This window comes from Pseudophryne corroboree, chromosome 1 (genome assembly GCF_028390025.1).
Source record: "Pseudophryne corroboree isolate aPseCor3 chromosome 1, aPseCor3.hap2, whole genome shotgun sequence".
NCBI lineage: Eukaryota > Metazoa > Chordata > Amphibia > Anura > Myobatrachidae > Pseudophryne > Pseudophryne corroboree.
The window spans coordinates 495,393,151-495,414,298 of NC_086444.1; the positions used below are offsets into that span (position 1 = coordinate 495,393,151).

Here is a 21,148-nt window from a genome sequence, read left to right on the forward strand (position 1 = left end):
GTGGCAATTACAGTTTAATGCCAAAAAATGCAAAATCATGCACTTAGGTCTCAAAAATCCAAAGGCTAAATACAGTATAGTATTAATAGCACTATACTGGAAACTACTGAGGAGGAAAGGGATCTAGGAGTCACAATTTCAAGTGACGTAAAGGCAGGTAAGCTATGTAACAAGGCAATGAGGAAGGCTAGTCAGATGTTTAGCTGCATTGGGAGAGGAATCAGCAGCAGAAAGAAAGAAGTAACAATGCCACTGTATAGATCATTGGTACGGCCTCATCTAGAATACTGTGTTCAATTCTGGAGGCCATATCTTCAAAAGGATATTAATACATTAGAGACTGTACAAAGAAGGGCAACTAAAATGGTGCATGGCCTACATCACAAAACATACCCAGAAAGACTAAGAAATCTCAATATGTATAGTTTGGAGCAGAGAAAAGAAAGAGGAGACATGATAGAAACTTTCAAATATATCAAGGGTTTTAACAAAGTCCAGGATGGAAACATTCTCCAAATTAAGAGAAGCAATAGGACACGAGGACATGCATTGAGACTGGAGGGGGGGAGGAGGTTCAGGGGAAATTTGAGGAAAAATTACTTCACAGAAAGGGTAGTAGACAAGTGGAATAGCCTCCCATCAGATGTGGTAGAGGCTAAGACAGTGGAGCAATTTAAACATGCATAGGATAGACATAAGGATATCCTTACAAAGAAATAAGGATCAAACAAGGTTAGAGAAAAAAAATAATGTAAGGAAAAAAAAAGGGGCAGACTAGTTGGGCCAAGTGGTTCTTTTCTGCCGCCAAATTCTATGTTCCTATGTAACGATAATGCCCTATTTCATCCGATTTCGGGCATTCGGCCTGATATATAGGATGAAATTGGGCATTTTGGAGGTGTTTCCAATCCGATCTGATGCGCGTTCCCATGAGCATCGGATCGGATCCACCAGATTGATCGTGCTGCACTAGCGATCATGTCTGACCCCGCAGGCATGGCTGGGATCACAAAAGATACACTGTATGCAACAGGACAGCATACGATGTATCTTGGGCGATCCTGCACCCGGGAGGCTGCCGGGGTGATCGCCTGCGACATGACAGTCGGACATGTCACATAAGTGTATGGGGCCCTTAACAAAGAGTATATTTTCCTTAAAAGTCTGAATGCCTTTGTGTAACTGGCGCAGTTTCAACTAAACTTCCCTTTGTTTATTCACCATAATATTTGGAAGGCCTGTAATATGGTAGATGTACAGTATATACATAATGTAAGAGTCCTACAAGCCAAGTGTTCCCATAGCAGCCTTAGTAGTAATGTGCCGATCCATATTATACTCTATAGATATAGCAGGGCACGAAGGACAAATAGAGCAAGCTCCTCCATATTCCTATTCTAAAATCTCATCTAATAATGCACCTCCAACAAAGGATATGTCAGAAACTAAACTGATATTACCCAGAACGTCTGTATGTGAAGAATGCTCCTCGGAAACAGACATAGGAAATCCTCAGAGAAAAGGCAAAATAGCCACTAAAGCTATAGGTTTCAGTGAATATATTAAAATTGAGGCCATTTTAAGTAGCAGATAGTTTGTCTGGATAGTTTTTCTCTCTCTCAAGGGAGCAATTCAATTCAGGAATGAGTGCTCGGAGCTATTCAATTAGCTGTAGATTTCTGCTGACACCCTCCTGAGGTGGGAGCAGAAATCCAACAAAACTAGTGCCACAATGTGAGTTGCGGGCTTATGACTTGCGCTAACAGCATCACACCTGGCACTTAAGTTGAGAGAATGCTATTTACTGTGACTAAACGGCATTCTTTAGGTCCGGTAACCTGCCATTCCTGACTTAAATGCAGGTCGCGATGTGGCTAGTAGAATATCTCCAGGCACTCAGTCCCAACGCTATTCAATACAGCTTTCAACTAAACTGCCACCATGAAAATGAATACTTGTGGGAATTACTTTCCCAACATCCAAAAGCCTCATGCACCAAGCAGATCAAGTAGAGCTCGGCTGAATAAAAGTAAAAGACACACACATAATAGCCATTTGTACATGTTTTTTTTCCCCCAACTGGATCCTTAGAGGCAATTGACAAGATTACTATATTCAAATACCCTGCTTTTTATCCTTTTCTCTTAAATCAGTATTTGTGGAGAGTTCTCTACCTCTCAATTTTTTATCCACGCACAAAACAAACTATGAGGGGAGATTATCAAATCTTGGAGAGAGATCAAGTACCAACCAGTCAGCTTCTGTAATTTTACTAGAGCAGACTATAAAATGACAGACACTGATTAGTTAGTACTTTGGGGGTCATTCTGACCCGATCTCACGCTGCAGTTTATCGCAGCGGTGCGATCGGGTCAGAACTGATTGACAGGCAGAGGCGGTCGCTGGGCGGGGGGCCGAAACGGCGGCGTTTGGCCACTGTTTCATGGGCGTGGTCCGGCCAACGCAGGCGTGGCCAGACCGTGCGAGGGGCGGGCCGCAGCGGCTGCGGGCCGGGGAGCGACGAATGGCTCCAGGCCAGCACGTTAAAGCTGTGCTGGCCGGGAGCTACTCCTAAAGTGCAAAAGCATCGCCGCTGTGCGATGATTTTGCACTTCTGCTGGAGTGGCCAGCACTGACATGCGGGGCGGGATAGCCCTGTGCTGGGCATCCTCCCGCATGTCTATTGACATGATCATAGCCCTGCAAAATTTTGCAGGGCTACGATCAACTCAGAATGACCCCCTTTATCTCTCTCTACTAAATCTCTCCCTAATGCTGAATTGTGTGTAACCGCATTTAGCATAAAATCTGCTAATGTGTGCCGAAGATCTGCTACAAATGCCCACGAATGATAGTAATGGCGTCCAGCTCTAGCTATCAGATTCTTATATTTGTCTCTGAAGTACTGTAGACTGGTGCTTCTTCATTGATCATGCATATCCTTACAAAGTATCATTAAAAACGTACCTCAAGCTCGAGCTGGCAGTAAAGGTTTATTAGAGTACTCCAGTTCTTCACATTCCCTTTGAATGAGGACTTAGCTAGAAGCATGGGCAATGTTCTGTGGCCAACACCAGCTTCTAGAGTTACGATAATTGATTCAATGCTCAACTCTAACATCTCTCCTGTTAAGACCATCTTGTTAGCTTCACCAGCTGTGTTCTCATTTTCTTTTTCCTCTTCAAGAAACCACATTTTCAAATCTTTCAAATCCTTCTTTTTCCAAAGATCTGGTGGAACTGGACTAGTTGCTTCACTTACTGATTCTTTACTGGGAGAAGAGAGTGCGGATGTGATGGTGATCACTGTGTTAATAATGACTGGGGAAACCTGGAAAACATGCGTAGAGAACAATGCCATCATGTACAAATTCTGGAAATATAAATCACCAGTGTGAAAAGGAAAATGTACAAACCTGCAAGTTTCTCTAACGCTCATTAAAATTATTGGTAACTTTGGATTACTTTCTGATGCAACTGCAGTTTTTGGGAATGTTTTTACTATGACATATCAAACAGTCCTTGCTGGGGAGGAACCCTAACGTTCTGAGAACTTGCTGAATATCTTACCCCCACAGGCATAATACTGTGTAGCGTAATGTGAATAAGGGGCTCTAGTTTGTGGCTTAATGTGTATAATGGGCACTATTGTGTGGCATAATGTGCATAACTGTATGGTGTAATGTGAATAAGGGGACTACTGTGTGGTGAAATGTGAATAAGGAGACTACTGAGTGGTGAAATGTGATTAAGGGACACTACTATGCGTTGTGATGTGACTAAAGGGCACTACAGTGTGGTGTCATTTGAATTGGGGATACTATTGTGTAGCCATGACCCTTCTACACAAAACCACACCCCTTTGAGCCAGGTGCGATGAAGGCGCTCGCTTTTTCTATTTTATATATGGGGAAGCTAGTCCCTTACTCTGACAGGGGACCTAGTGTCCCAGTGTCTTACATGGATGAATGAGGATAAAACAGTTATTTTGTGGGTAAATATGTATTATATTCCTTTCCTTATTAAGAATTTTGTGAAGATTAAGAACATACAAACATTAACCCATTTTACAAAATGTTTAACTACCAAAAGAATAACTCAAAATGTATATAATACTAATAAGAGATATTTACTAAACTGTGTGTAGAGGTGGAGGTGTTGCTCACAGCAACCAAACAGATTCTACTTATCATTTATCTATCACCTTCTAGAAGCTAAGCGCTAGAATCTGATTGGCTAGAATAGGAAACATCTTAACGTCTATTATCATACACTTTAGTAAATATACCCCTAGGAGTTTCATTGTTTTTGTGCACAATAGATAAACATAATAAACTATATGAAACACAGCAAAGATGTGAAAAGATTCTAAGCCATCTATAAACGTATGCATAGCCCCTCTATGTACACTCAATAAACAACATCAGTTTCAAAATCTGACAGAGGATGTAGCCTCTTTAGTTCACTAATGAGCAGATCCTTTTTATTGACTTTAATGTCTACATAAAACAAAGCAGAGACTCGGAAAGTATCTCGACATATAGCTAGATCTTGTTATTATGATATTGCAGCTTACAGATATAAAAAAAACCTTCATTAGCGTGCAAAAGACTTTGGCCAAAGCTTGTTTACTTTTATTGCTCTATATTAATGAATATCAACTTTAATTGCACCCTAAAATCAATATCATGGTTAGAAACGAAACTTTAGGACTTTACTTCAAATGTACTTCACCATATTATTTGTAAACACAAGCGTATTTCGGATTTTCATCGCAGTCTCAAGAGTTTATTAAAATGTTAAAGTATGCAATTTAGAGTTGGTTATTAATAAATCTGGTACGCATGTTGATTCATTTTATTCAATAATATTTTTATAAATATATTTTTATTCTGGACAACCCAGGTGTACATCAAAAAGGGAAGATAAATACGTTTTTATAATGAATAAGAGAAACTGAAGACTACCAGCAACTGCAATCAAACTCAATGAAATTAGACAAACTCCAGTATCAGTTGATACAGTTGTAAGACATCTGTGTAATGTACAGTAGGTCTAAATGGTCGCATAGCTTGCAGAAAACCATTGTTGAGGCCTGTACATAAAGTAAAACGGTTTTGATGGGCCAGAGAACACCAATATTGGACACTGGATCTGTAGAAAAGAGTATTGATCCAAATTTGAACTTTTCTGAACCAGAAGACATCAATATGTTCAAAGAATGGACTGAGAACGTGTGTTAGATAATTGTATAGGTCATAAAGTTAAACATGGTGGTGGTCATGTCATGATTTGGGGTGGTTTTGGTGGAGAAAAGGTTGGAGATTTAGTTCAAATAACATCAACTATATACAGGTTGAGTATTCCATATCCAAATATTCCGAAATACAGAATTTTTTGAGTGAGACTGAGATAGAGAAACCTTTGTTTTCTGATGGCGCCATGTACACAAACTTTGTTTAATACACAAAGTTATTAAAAATATTATATTAAATGACCTTCAGGCTGTGTGTATAAGGTGTATATGAAACATAACGAGTTTTATGGTAAGAACTTACCCTTGTTAAAACTCTATCTGCGAGGTACACTGGGCTCCACAAGTCTGGACAATGGGGTGTAGAGTAGGATCTTGATCCGAGGCACCAACAGGCTCAAAGCTTTGACTGTTCCCAGAATGCACAGCGCCGCCTCCTCTATAACCCCGCCTCCCAGCACAGGAGCTCAGTTTAGTTAACCAGCCCAATGCAGTAGCAGGAAAAGAGACGACAACGGTTAGCAGCCACATACACCACACTCTCACGACAAGAGAAGTGTCAGCGGCTAATGCCATATCAACCCAAAGAAGCTAAGTGCGTCAGGGTGGGCGCCTTGTGGAGCCCAGTGTACCTCGCAGAAAGAGTTTTAACAAAGGTAAGTTCTTACCATAAAACTCGTTATCTGCTGCGGGGTACACTGGGCTCCACAAGTCTGGACAATGGGGATGTCCTAAAGCAGTTCCTTATGGGAGGGGACGCACTGTAGCGGGCACAAGAACCCGGCGTCCAAAGGAAGCATCCTGGGAAGCGGCAGTATCGAAGGCATAGAACCTTATGAACGTGTTTCCGGAGTACCACGTAGCCGCCTTGCACAATTGGTCAAGGGTCGCACCACGTTGGGCCGCCCAAGAAGGTCCAACAGACCGAGTAGAATGGGCCGTAATTTGAACAGGAGCTGACAGACCAGCCTTCACATAAGCATGCGCAATCACCATTCTAATCCACCTGGCCAGGGTCTACTTGTGAGCAGGCCAGCCACGTTTGTGAAATCCAAACAAAACAAAGAGAGAATTAGACTTTCGAATAGAAGCAGTTCTCTTCACATAGATACGGAGAGCCCGTACCACATCCAAAGACCACTCTTTGGGAGACAAATCAGGAGAAACAAAAGCTGGAACCACAATCTCCTGATTAAGGTGGAACGAAGAAACCACCTTAGGTAAATATCCGGGACGAGTCCTAAGAACCGCCCGGTCACGGTGAAAAATCAGATATGGGGAACTACAAGACAAGGCACCCAAATCCGACACTCTTCTAGCAGAGGCAATAGCCAGCAAGAACACCACCTTAAGGGAAATCCACTTAAGGTCAGCTTGAACCAAGAGGTTCAAATGGAGGCTACTGCAACGCCTCCAAAACCACCGACAAGTCCCAAGGAGCCACAGACGGGACATACGGAGGTTGAATACGCAACACACCCTGAGTGAAAGTATGAACATCAGGTAAAGTCGCAATTTTTCTCTGAAACCACACCGACAAGGCAGAAATATGAACCTTGAGGGAGGCCAGACGCAGGCCTAAATCTAGGCCCTGCTGTAGAAAAGCCAAAAGTTTGGCTGTACTAAACTTGGAAGCGTGATAATGGTTAGATGCGCACCAAACAAAGTAGGAATGCCAGACCCGATGGTAAATCCGAGCAGAGGCCGGTTTCCGGGCCCGCAAAATAGTTTTAATGACCTCTTCAGAAAAACCCTTAGCTCTTAAGACGGAAGCTTCAAGAGCCACGCCGTCAAAGACAGCCGGGCTAGGTCCTGGTAGACACAGGGGCCCTGAACGAGGAGGTCTGGGCGTTGTGGAAGTAGAAGTGGACGCTCTGACGATAGCCCTTGCAGGTCTGAGAACCAGTGCCGTCTGGGCCACGCCGGAGCTATGAGAAGCAGATTTCCTTTTTCTTGCTTGAACTTCCAAATTACCCTGGGCAGGAGTGACACCGGAGGGAACACGTACGGCAGCCGAAACCTCCACGGCACTGCCAGCGCATCCACGAATGCTGCTTGAGGATCCCTTGTCCTTGCTCCGAAGACTGGAACCTTGTGATTGTGACGAGACGCCATCAGATCCACATCTGGAAGACCCCACCTTTCCACGAGGAGTTGAAACACTTCTGGATGGAGGCCCCACTCGCCGGCATGCACGTCCTGACAACTGAGAAAGTCCGCTTCCCAATTCAAGACTCCCGGAATGAATATTGCCGATATTGCCGGTAGATGGCGTTCTGCCCAACTTAGAATCCGTGAGGCTTCCTTCATTGCCAAACGGCTTTGAGTGCCGCCTTGATGATTTATGTAAGCCATTGTGGTGGCATTGTCCGACTGTACTTGAACAGGACGGTTCTGAATCAAATGCTGGGCTAGGTTCAACGCATTGAAGACCGCCCGGAATTCCAGAATGATGATCGAGAGGAGAGATTCCTCCTTGGTCCACCGACCCTGCAAGGAGTGCTGCTCCAGCACTGCGCCCCAACCTCTTAGACTGGCATCTGTCGTCAACAGGACCCAGTTGGATATCCGGAAGGGACGGCCTCTGCACAATTGTCGGTCCAGGAGCCACCAGAGCAGCGACAGACGGACCTCCGGAGTCAAAGAGATCATGTGAGACCTGATCCGGTGAGGCAGGCCGTCCCACTTGGCTAGAATCAGCTTCTGGAGGGGGCGAGAATGGAATTGAGCATACTCCACCATGTCGAATGCTGACACCATGAGGCCCAGCACCTGCATTGCCGAATGTATCGACACTTGCGGACGAGAAAGGAAGCAACGAATCCTGTTCTGAAGTTTCAGGACTTTCTCCTGAGACAAGAACAACTTTTGGTTGTGAGTGTTCAACAGCGTTCCCAGATGCACCATGCTCTGAGCAGGGACCAGGGAGGAATTCTTCCAGTTGATGAGCCACCCGTGGGCTTGTAGAAACCGGACCGTCATATCCAGATGACGCAGGGGAATTTGCCAGGATTAACAAGTCGTCCAGATACGGCAGTATCCTGACCCCTTGACGGCGGAGTACCACCGCCATCACTTTGGTGAAGACTCGCGGAGCCGTTGTTAAACCAAAAGGTAACGCCCGAAACTGGTAATGGAGGTTGCCAATAGCGAACCTCAGGTATTGTTGATGTGACACTGCTATAGGAATATGCAGGTAAGCATCCTGTATGTCCAGGGAGACCATGTAGTCCCCAGGTTCCAAGGCCAGAACTATAGAGCGAAGGGTTTCCATACGGAACTTGGAAACCTTCACAAATTTGTTCAGTGCCTTGAGGTTGAGAATGGGCCGGGAGAACCCATTCGGTTTCGGGACTAGAAACAGCGGAGAATAGTACCCCCGGCCCCTCTGAGCAAGAGGCACCTGTACTACGACTCCTGTATCCAGGAGGGTCTGTACCACCGAATGCAGAGTGTTTGCTTTTGTTTGGTCCGACAGGACGTCAGTCTGGCAAAATCGATGAGGGGGTCGGTTTTTGAAGGCTATGGCGTAACCTCGAGTGACGACTTCCCGTACCCAGGCATCTGAAGTTGTCTCCAACCATTCCTGGGTATACCCTAGAAGCCGGCCCCCCACCCTGGGATCCCCCAGTGGGAGGCCCGCCCCGTCATATGGCAGGCTTATCGGTCTTGGCTGATGGCTGATGGGCAGCCCAGGCTCTTTTGGGCTTCGGCTTACCAGGTTTGGAAGTGCGGGCCTGCTTATGGTACGCCTGACCTTTTGCTTTAACTGAAGGACGAAAGGGGCGAAAGGACGTGACTTTGGCCTTCGACACAGAAGGAGCTGTATTAGGCAGACAGGCAGTTTTGGCAGTAGCCAAGTCAGCCACTATCTTATTTAAGTCCTCCCCAAACAGAATATCCCCCTTGAAAGGGAGTACCTCCAGGGTTTTTCTAGAGTCCAGATCCACAGACCAGGATCTCAGCCACAATATCCTGCGAGCCAGGACTGACGTAGTAGAGGCGTTGGCTGCTAGGATACCGGCATCAGAAGCCGCCTCTTTAATATAGCGAGAAGCTGTGACAATATATGACAAGCATTGTCTAGCATGGTCAGAGGAGATTTCAGCCTCTAACTCCAAGGCCCATGCTTCAATAGCCTCTGCCGCCCATGTAGCTGCAATAGTGGGCCTTTGTGCAGCACCCGTGAGGGTGTAAATCGATTTTAGACAACCCTCGACACGTTTATCCGTAGGCTCTTTTAGAGACGTGACGGTAGTGACAGGTAGAGCTGAGGAAACCACCATCCTAGCCACATGTGAGTCTACTGGAGGAGGCGTTTCACAATTCTTAGACAGCTCTGGCGCGAGGGGATAGCGAGCCAGCATCTTCTTTTGAGGCACAAACTTCGTACCCGGGTTTTCCCAGGGTTCCTGACGTATATCCACTAGGTGGCCAGAGTGAGGTAAAACTTGCTTAATCACCTTCTGACGCTTGAACCTATCTGGTTTCTTAGGAGGAATGGATGGCTCAGGATCATCCGTAATCTGCAGAATTAACTTAATAGCCTCCAAAAGATCAGGAACATCCACATGTGAACTACCCTCCCCATCAGCCATATCTGAGTCAGAACCTGTGGGGTCAGTGTATGTGCTGTCTTCATCAGATGAGGTGTCAGTGACAGCAGTGGATTGTGAGGAGACGAGCGCTCGCTTAGAGGACCTCTTGGACTTAGGCGAGCATTGGTCAGACTTTTTAGTAGTCAGGGACTGGTTCAACTTCTTTAGTTGAGCAGATAACTCGTCCGCCCACGGCGGGTTAGCTGCAGGGACCACATACGGTTGTACCAGCATTGGGGGTCCCATAGGGGGTGTTAGTTTATTAACTAGCGTATGCAGAAGCGTGGAAAAAGCGGCCCACAGAGGGTCAGTATGTGCCTCCGTTGCCACAGTCCCACTGGGGGGCAAGGAGCCCCCAAAACCAGAGCCCAAAGCTGCTTTATTCTCCCCATATGTGCCTGTGGCTTCAGCAACACCAGCAGTGTGTTCCGCCCCAGAACCGTTACCCTCAGAAGCAGACATGATATAACTTGCAGTATGAGGTAACACAGTACAATTATTAGCAGCACTATATCCCTAAACCCAAACCCCTGCGCAGTGTAGTCAGCACCAGCAGAGATAAAGGAGAGATATAGTGACTAAATCACAGAGAAAAATACGTAATACAGTATATCTTTGTGAAAATCCTATATTAAATAACACCTGACGCACCAAGCCCCCTCAGGTTATAGAATATAGGGATAGCAAGTTGAGTGAAAGACACGAGATGGATACCACTCAGCTATCAATGCACACACAAATAGTCACAGTTTGTAGAATGCAGAGGTTATTACAGACAATAATACTGCACTGGACTAGCTTACACAGCTATATAGTCAATAGATATAACACTACACAGTAAGAAACTGGATGTATATCACAGGGTAATTGTACTATAAACCCCTGACTAAGTGCACTCTTTCTTACTAACAATGACTAAAAAGGCAGGTAGAATACTTAAGTGTCATGTAAAGTCACAGCACTGACAACCAGGCGGCTTTACATAGGAGGATTTGCCCAAGCAGTCCCAGGAACAGTGAACTGAGGAGTAATGGCGCCGCAGACACTGCCAGGGAGTGAGGAAAGAGATGCAGCTCCAGGGCGGGAACACTTGCTGGAAATGGTGCCCTGGGGCTGGGGGAGGGGCTTCAGGTCTAAGCCTTATCCCCCTTGCTGGCAAAACCATTGGGTACTGTGGGCGATATTAAAATCGGTTTTAAGAGAAAACCTGACCTGCGCCCATGCCCTAGTGATCTAGTGGGATCGCCTGTATCCACAGTGTCCACAGCCAGCGCGCGCGGCCCGCCTCCCACTGACCGCGCCGGATCGCGATAAAGACCGGGTCCCGCGAGCGGGACCCACTTACCACCTCCCGAAGCGCGGCCACGCGATCCTGGGGAGCCCCAGCCGTGTGTGCCTAACGTGAAGTAAACCGGAGCCTCCGCTGTAGGTACCCGGCAACCAGGGTTCGGGAGTGTACAGCGCCGCTGGGGAGAGCTGGAGCTGCAGCAGAGAATGTCAGAAGACATTTACCCCTGCTGCTGCCCTTGAAGTCTTCACTTTTGACCTCTTAAAAAGCTTTTCTTAGGGCTGCCTGGAGCAGCCCCTCTGTTAAGTGCCTGCTTACTGCAGCACCAACTTACAAACTGAGCTCCTGTGCTGGGAAGCGGGGTTACAAAGGAGGCGGCGCTGTGCTTTCTGGGAACAGTCAAAGCTTTGAGCCTGTTGGTGCCTCGGATCAAGATCCTACTCTACACCCCATTGTCCAAACTTGTGGAGCCCAGTGTACCCCGCAGCAGAAAAATGAATTGTGTGAATGTACACACACTTTGTTTAATGCTGGCTAAAATGACCTTCAGGCTGTGTCTATGGGGTGTATATGAAACATAAATGCATTCCGTGCTTAGACTTAGGTCCCATCGCCATATCTCATTATGGTATGCAATGGTATGCAATTATTCCAAAATACGTAAAAATCCAATATCCAAAATACTTCTGGTCCCAAGCATTTTGGATAAGGGATACTCAACCTGTATAAGAAACAATATCACAGTATCTTAGTAAGTCATGCTGTACTGAACTCGAAATATTGGAAAGGAGTTCATTAGGGCAGTACGGATGGCATAATGGTTAGCATTACTGCCTCACAGTACTGAGGTCATGGGTTCGATTCACACCATGGCACTAACTGTGCAGAGTTTGTATATTCTCCCTGTACTTGCGTGGGTTTCCTCCGGGTACTCCGGTTTCCTACCACATTCCAAAAATATACTTGTAGGTTAATTGGCTCCCAACCAAAAAAAAATAAACCCTAGCTTGAATGTGTCTGTGTGGACGTGATAGGGAATATAGATTGTAAGATCCACTGGGGCAGGGACTGATGTGAATGGGCAAATATTCTCTGTACAGCGCTGCGGAATGTGTGTGCGCTATATAAATAACTGGTAATAAAAAAATAATAATTATGCAACAAGACAACGACCCCAAGCACACAGGTTACTGTGTATCAATTATTTGAAAAGTAAAGAAAAGCAAAAAGTTCTAGAAATTATGACATGGCCTCCTCAGTCACCCGATCTCAATCCCACTGAGAACTTCTGGATGAATTAGACAGAAAAGTTTGTGTAATGGCTCCAACCAGAGCCGTAAACTAGACTTTTTGGTGCCCCGTGCAAGAAAGAAAATGCCCCCCCCCCACCATTTTTACAATAAGGTGAATGCTCTTGTGGGGAAGGGGCATTACTAAATTGACCACAGAGAATGCCACATCCCACATTTTATGTTGTACACACACATATTTAGAACACTGCAAAAAAATGGATTTGGACACAAATCCTCCTTATACCACATTCATGCACTTAAGTTGAGAGCTCATTGTTATTCAATTACAATACCCTTTATTAAATAACACATTTTAATATACTGCCATACCCATGATTCAAACCTATAACCTGTTGCATTCCAGTCAAACTACTCAGAGCTATTTAACTACAGATGGAGCCACGCTAATCGTGGCTCCATCCGTGCCTAGGACGTGCCTATCACCGTGTCTGGGGTGCGCATGCGTCCATGACGCGCACATGCCCCATTCACTAGAATGGGAGCATCTCTGTGCACTCCCGGCGTGACTAGGCAGACGGATCCTTGCAGCCACACACAACACAGATTTTCTCAGCTGCAATGCTGATCATTTTTTTCACAAAGTTATGTTCAAATACTTCTCTAGCTTAGAATTCTCTAGCTTTCTAGTTAAGGGCAGATAGCTCAATTAATAAGAGTGTCTGACTGCAATGCCACATGATGGGTTTGAATCCTCGGTATAAAAAATAAAACAAAAAGGTGGAGAAAAAAGTGTCAGAGTGCGCTCAGGAACAGCAGCAGATGTGAAAAATTCTGTCTAGGAGGGTGCTCTCAACCTCCCCACATAAAGACTAAAACAACAAGAGTGACAGAAAGTGGATCACAATGCGCTAAAAATAGTGTAATAAATATAAAACTGGATACATTCACCAATAATTTTTTCCTCCTCCACGTTAACGTAGGTGGATCTATTCCTCATGTGCATGTAAGGAAATTGAGAAAAATATATACCATATGGTGAAGTACAGTTTAATAAATTAAAAACATAATTTCCAGTATCAATCAAAGAAAGTGCAAGTGCAATAGCATGATAACAGCAATAGTGGGGAATCCTCTGGAGGCTGCAAAAATGAACAATTACCGGCTGGATGCAAGGTTATTCACACAGAACAATCTCGACGGCATAAAAGTCTGTTGGATAGCCCGGGTTCCTTAGACCATGTATGCAGATGGTTTTCACTGTCGGGTCTTAGTCCAGTCAGCTGCCTCCGTCACCCCACGTCCACCAACGCGTTTCTACCCGCTCAATCGGGTCTTTTTCAAGGTGTGTGTCCAAAAAGGAATATGTCCATCTGTCCCGGAATCTGGTTTTAAACTAACCCTATCCAATCCCCGGCCGGCGGGCGCAGCTGATTCCTATACATAAATCAGACTACAAGTCCCATGAATCATCGCGGCGCTCGTCCGGCCGGTTTCCTGTTTCTTCCATAGGCCGATACGTCATTTCCGGTTGGTAACCATGGTTACATCCGTACGGCTTCTTCAGTTTATTATATATAGAAGATACTCCTTATAACGTACATCAGTTCAAGAAAGTTCCAAACTCCACAATTTAATACCTCCGGAAGGAAGAGGATATAATGTTAGTGTATATTCAACATTAATCTGAATGTACCATTAGACGGACATTTAAAACAGTTCTATAATCCATCTTAAACACCAATTTTTCTTAAAGTGCACATTGCATATATGAAAGTGACTGGTGCAGACAAGTAAAATACCCACATTTTAAAGTGCAAGATATAGAGGTAGAAGGTGACAACAAATAAAATTATTCCCATTGCAATCAAAGAAACCATTTTAACTCGAAATCAATATTCAGACCTCCAGGCTGTAAGGTTTTTAGGTCAAAAATAGCTCTCATCTCAGCCTGTGCTAATTGAGTTGCTGAATCCTTCCTTCTCCAGTGACCTTTTACTGCCCGGAGTCCTAAAAATCTTTTAATCTGTGACGTACATTTATTATGAATTTTCTTAAAATGATCTGACAGTGCGTGGGTGTCCAGACCCCCCCTGATATTTCTCAGATGTTCTCCTATTCGGACTTTGAGGGGTCTGGACGTCCGACCTATATAAAATAGTCCACACCCACACTCTATGGCGTAGATGACATTCTTCGTATTGCATGTCACGAAATCCCTGATCTCATATTTATGATTATTAATTGTCACCTCTGTAGTTTTATTTTTACCATCCCCCTGAATGTTGCGGCACCCTATACAGGTTCCGCATCGGAAAAAACCTTTCGATTTAATCGTTGAAACGGATTTGGTGGGTGGCAAGGCACTTCTCACCAATCTGTTCTTTATGTTGGGAGCCTTTCTATATATACATTTTGGCCTTGCTGGTAATAAATTCCCCACAATAGGATCATTTAATAAAATCTTCCAGTGCCTTTGTAAAATTCTCTCTACCTCTTTGTAGTTGGAATTAAAATCTGTAATAAAAGACCATTCATAATTATTACTTTTCTCTTTCTTATTCTTTTTTAAGAGGGTATCTCGGGGGATATCTTTCACTTTCTCTAGATCTTTATCAATTGCATCTTTCTGATAACCAGATGCAATAAAATTATCCCGCATTTCTATTGCTTGTTTTTCATATACTCCCTCATCTGTGCAATTTCTTCTCAGACGTCTCAGTTGTCCCCCAGGAATATTCCTGAGCCAATCAGGATGATGACAACTTTTATTCCTTAGATAAGCATGAGAGTCAGTAGTTTTAGAATATCCTTTTGTTAAAATCTTATTCTCCTCTATATAGATGGTTACATCTAAAAAATTGATGGTTTGTGTATTGCTCTCAAATGAAAAATTGATATTGACACTGTTCAAATTTAGATATATAAAAAATTCTTCTAAAAGTACCTGACCCCCCCTCCAAATAAAAAACACATCGTCTATATATCTCGACCAGGACACCAGGTTCGCTCCAAATGGGTTATTCTCCCATATGTATTCATTTTCCCATGCCCCCATGAAGAGGTTGGCATAGCTAGGAGCGAACCTGGTGCCCATGGCCGTGCCGACGTTCTGAATATAAAAACTGTCTTTAAAACCAAAATAATTATTAGAAAGTATAAACTCCACACCCTCTAATAACAATGTTTGTGTAGTTTCCTTTAAGTCACTTAACTGTAATGCTACTTCAATAGCCTTTATGCCAATTTCATGTTTAATCACTGTGTACAGCGATTTCACATCTGCTGTCACCATAATCCAAGTATCTTCCCACTGTACATCGTTAATTTTATTCAAAAAATCAAGTGTATCTTTTAAGTGAGAACGGTTTTTGAGTACCAGGGGCTGCAAAAAGTAATCAATGTACTCAGATAGATTTGCAGTCACTGAGTTCACTCCTGATACAATCGGTCGTCCCGGTGGCTTAAGTGGATCTTTATGAATTTTTGGTAACACATAGACCACCGGGACGACTGGTTCTTCATTCATCAAAAATTTATATTCTCTCTCGTCTATGGTATTCGCCCTTTTATGAGGTTCCAACATAACCCTTAATTTTTCTATAATTTTATTCGTTGGATCTATTTTAAGTTTGGTGTAAGTTACCTCATCCTCCAACTGTCTATAAATCTCGGCTTCATAGGATGTTTTATCCATCAGGACGATACCTCCGCCTTTATCCGCCGGTTTAATAATCAACTCGGCGTTTTCCTGTAATGTCTTTAAGGCTTTCCTCTCCTTGAATGTCAAATTATTTTTGGTATTTTTTGATGGTAATTTCTTAATATCCTCATAAACCATTTCATAAAAGGTGTCTAAATAATTTCCTTTCATATGGACTGGATTAAACAATGATTTCGGCTTGAAGGGCGTATTTGGAGTTATTATCGTTCCTTGTTCACCCGTGATAGTCTCCTTACTTTCAAAGAAACGTTTCAGTGTCAATTTCCTGATATACTTATTTAGATCTATAAATATAGAAAATTGATTAAGGGGGATGGAAGGGGCATACTTAAGCCCTTTCTCTAAAACTGATATTTCATGTTCCCCCAATAGGTGACTGCTTAAGTTGAAAATTTTAACTTTTCCTCGTCCCCCTTGGTCATCCTGAATAATCTCATCTTTCGATGAAATATATTTCTTTTTTGTTTTTTTATTCTTTCTCTTTCTCTTTTTAACCCGCGCTCCCCTACACCCCCTTTTGTTTATTTTGGGTATCGTGGTTTTCTGGCCTGATCTAAAAAATGTGGGGACCTTCTCCTATCTCCAATTTGTGGGAGTCTATTTTCAATAAAGGTGTCAACCTGTTCTCTTCTCTCATCATAAGTTCCCTGTAATCTCGGGGGTGTACATTCCCACCTATTATGTCTCCAACTCCCATTCGTAGGGGAAAAAACCCCTTATGTTCCTCTGTTTGGCCCCTTCTTCCCCCCTTTTCCTTTCCCTATTTTGTCTTTCTGGGACCTCATATCTCTTTTTTCCTTCCCTTCTCTCGATATACGAACCTCTAGGGTTAGCATATCTTTCTGGAACTTGTGGGAACTTTCTCCTTCCCCGTTTTCCAATAGGGGTCTTTTGCTGTACCCTGGAGGTTAGTGGAGTATCAATAGCCACTGCCTCTATTTCGACAGTATTAATTAATTTGCGGTCTCTATTGAATTTTTTGACCTTTCGGACAATTAGAACTTTCTCATTTCTTTTTAAGTTCATATCAATTCTTTTTTCATAATCTTTGTATTCTTGTGTATCCGCAAATTTGTTAGAGAGATCCTTATATACTTGGATCTCTTCTTCTAATTTGCTAAGGTCCTGCTTTCTGTCTTCCACAATAAGTTTTATCAGAGACAGAGAGCATGATCTAAGTATTTTGTTCCACTCCTCTTTAAAGGTTTCCCTTGCGGACGAGAAAGATGCCGCTTTAGATCAGGCCAGAAAACCACGATACCCAAAATAAACAAAAGGGGGTGTAGGGGAGGGCGGATTAAAAAGAGAAAGAGAAAGAATAAAAAAACAAAAAAGAAATATATTTCATCGAAAGATGAGATTATTCAGGATGACCAAGGGGGACGAGGAAAAGTTAAAATTTTCAACTTAAGCAGTCACCTACTGGGGGAACATGAAATATCAGTTTTAGAGAAAGGGCTTAAGTATGCCCCTTCCATCCCCCTTAATCAATTTTCTATATTTATAGATCTAAATAAGTATATCAGGAAATTGACACTGAAACGTTTCTTTGAAAGTAAGGAGACTATCACGGGTGAACAAGGAACGATAATAACTCCAAATACGCCCTTCAAGCCGAAATCATTGTTTAATCCAGTCCATATGAAAGGAAATTATTTAGACACCTTTTATGAAATGGTTTATGAGGATATTAAGAAATTACCATCAAAAAATACCAAAAATAATTTGACATTCAAGGAGAGGAAAGCCTTAAAGACATTACAGGAAAACGCCGAGTTGATTATTAAACCGGCGGATAAAGGCGGAGGTATCGTCCTGATGGATAAAACATCCTATGAAGCCGAGATTTATAGACAGTTGGAGGATGAGGTAACTTACACCAAACTTAAAATAGATCCAACGAATAAAATTATAGAAAAATTAAGGGTTATGTTGGAACCTCATAAAAGGGCGAATACCATAGACGAGAGAGAATATAAATTTTTGATGAATGAAGAACCAGTCGTCCCGGTGGTCTATGTGTTACCAAAAATTCATAAAGATCCACTTAAGCCACCGGGACGACCGATTGTATCAGGAGTGAACTCAGTGACTGCAAATCTATCTGAGTACATTGATTACTTTTTGCAGCCCCTGGTACTCAAAAACCGTTCTCACTTAAAAGATACACTTGATTTTTTGAATAAAATTAACGATGTACAGTGGGAAGATACTTGGATTATGGTGACAGCAGATGTGAAATCGCTGTACACAGTGATTAAACATGAAATTGGCATAAAGGCTATTGAAGTAGCATTACAGTTAAGTGACTTAAAGGAAACTACACAAACATTGTTATTAGAGGGTGTGGAGTTTATACTTTCTAATAATTATTTTGCTTTTAAAGACAGTTTTTATATTCAGAACGTCGGCACGGCCATGGGCACCAGGTTCGCTCCTAGCTATGCCAACCTCTTCATGGGGGCATGGGAAAATTAATACATATGGGAGAATAACCCATTTGGAGCGAACCTGGTGTCCTGGTCGAGATATATAGACGATGTGTTTTTTATTTGGAGGGGGGGTCAGGTACTTTTAGAAGAATTTTTTATATATCTAAATTTGAACAGTGTCAATATCAATTTTTCATTTGAGAGCAATACACAAACCATCAATTTTTTAGATGTAACCATCTATATAGAGGAGAATAAGATTTTAACAAAAGGATATTCTAAAACTACTGACTCTCATGCTTATCTAAGGAATAAAAGTTGTCATCATCCTGATTGGCTCAGGAATATTCCTGGGGGACAACTGAGACGTCTGAGAAGAAATTGCACAGATGAGGGAGTATATGAAAAACAAGCAATAGAAATGCGGGATAATTTTATTGCATCTGGTTATCAGAAAGATGCAATTGATAAAGATCTAGAGAAAGTGAAAGATATCCCCCGAGATACCCTCTTAAAAAAGAATAAGAAAGAGAAAAGTAATAATTATGAATGGTCTTTTATTACAGATTTTAATTCCAACTACAAAGAGGTAGAGAGAATTTTACAAAGGCACTGGAAGATTTTATTAAATGATCCTATTGTGGGGAATTTATTACCAGCAAGGCCAAAATGTATATATAGAAAGGCTCCCAACATAAAGAACAGATTGGTGAGAAGTGCCTTGCCACCCACCAAATCCGTTTCAACGATTAAATCGAAAGGTTTTTTCCGATGCGGAACCTGTATAGGGTGCCGCAACATTCAGGGGGATGGTAAAAATAAAACTACAGAGGTGACAATTAATAATCATAAATATGAGATCAGGGATTTCGTGACATGCAATACGAAGAATGTCATCTACGCCATAGAGTGTGGGTGTGGACTATTTTATATAGGTCGGACGTCCAGACCCCTCAAAGTCCGAATAGGAGAACATCTGAGAAATATCAGGGGGGGTCTGGACACCCACGCACTGTCAGATCATTTTAAGAAAATTCATAATAAATGTACGTCACAGATTAAAAGATTTTTAGGACTCCGGGCAGTAAAAGGTCACTGGAGAAGGAAGGATTCAGCAACTCAATTAGCACAGGCTGAGATGAGAGCTATTTTTGACCTAAAAACCTTACAGCCTGGAGGTCTGAATATTGATTTCGAGTTAAAATGGTTTCTTTGATTGCAATGGGAATAATTTTATTTGTTGTCACCTTCTACCTCTATATCTTGCACTTTAAAATGTGGGTATTTTACTTGTCTGCACCAGTCACTTTCATATATGCAATGTGCACTTTAAGAAAAATTGGTGTTTAAGATGGATTATAGAACTGTTTTAAATGTCCGTCTAATGGTACATTCAGATTAATGTTGAATATACACTAACATTATATCCTCTTCCTTCCGGAGGTATTAAATTGTGGAGTTTGGAACTTTCTTGAACTGATGTACGTTATAAGGAGTATCTTCTATATATAATAAACTGAAGAAGCCGTACGGATGTAACCATGGTTACCAACCGGAAATGACGTATCGGCCTATGGAAGAAACAGGAAACCGGCCGGAGGAGCGCCGCGATGATTCATGGGACTTGTAGTCTGATTTATGTATAGGAATCAGCTGCGCCCGCCGGCCGGGGATTGGATAGGGTTAGTTTAAAACCAGATTCCGGGACAGATGGACATATTCCTTTTTGGACACACACCTTGAAAAAGACCCGATTGAGCGGGTAGAAACGCGTTGGTGGACGTGGGGTGACGGAGGCAGCTGACTGGACTAAGACCCGACAGTGAAAACCATCTGCATACATGGTCTAAGGAACCCGGGCTATCCAACAGACTTTTATGCCGTCGAGATTGTTCTGTGTGAATAACCTTGCATCCAGCCGGTAATTGTTCATTTTTGCAGCCTCCAGAGGATTCCCCACTATTGCTGTTATCATGCTATTGCACTTGCACTTTCTTTGATTGATACTGGAAATTATGTTTTTAATTTATTAAACTGTACTTCACCATATGGTATATATTTTTCTCAATTTCCTTACATGCACATGAGGAATAGATCCACCTATGTTAACGTGGAGGAGGAAAAAATTATTGGTGAATGTATCCAGTTTTATATTTATTACACTATTTTTAGCGCATTGTGATCCACTTTCTGTCACTCTTGTTGTTTGAATCCTCGGTATGTCAGCATCTTAGATCTTGAAATGTAATAAAAGACAGTGTGACTGAAAAACAAAGAGCTTGCAAATTAAGTTCATGAATGTTGTATAGGTATTAGTGACAGAAGGGGTGCGGGAAGGAGACAGGGGCGCCAGAAAATACTAAACTTCAAAAAGGGGGGAAGCTACAAGTGAAAGTAATTAAAACAGATACAGTAATTGACCAGTACTGCCAGCAGCGCCCCCTACCATGCAGTGTTATTTGCAGTGGCACACTCCGCACATACTTAGTTACAGCCCTGGATTCAACCAATACTAAAAACTTATGGGAATGTCTGAGCAAGGCCTGGAAAGTCATAACTTATGAAACTTTAGAAAAGTTGATGTCTAGAATGCCCAAATTATG

General features: G+C 42.8%; 1 protein-coding gene across 1 annotated transcript in view; it reads right to left on the minus strand.

Annotated features, from left to right (window-relative positions):
• Positions 1-21,148, minus strand: part of VPS13A (vacuolar protein sorting 13 homolog A) — a 747,194-nt gene that overhangs the window by 241,419 nt on the left and 484,627 nt on the right. Inside the window, exon 41 of the mRNA XM_063913834.1 lies at positions 2,968-3,330. Coding sequence (XP_063769904.1) covers positions 2,968-3,330 — 363 coding nt within the window. The remainder of the gene's footprint in view (positions 1-2,967; positions 3,331-21,148) is intronic.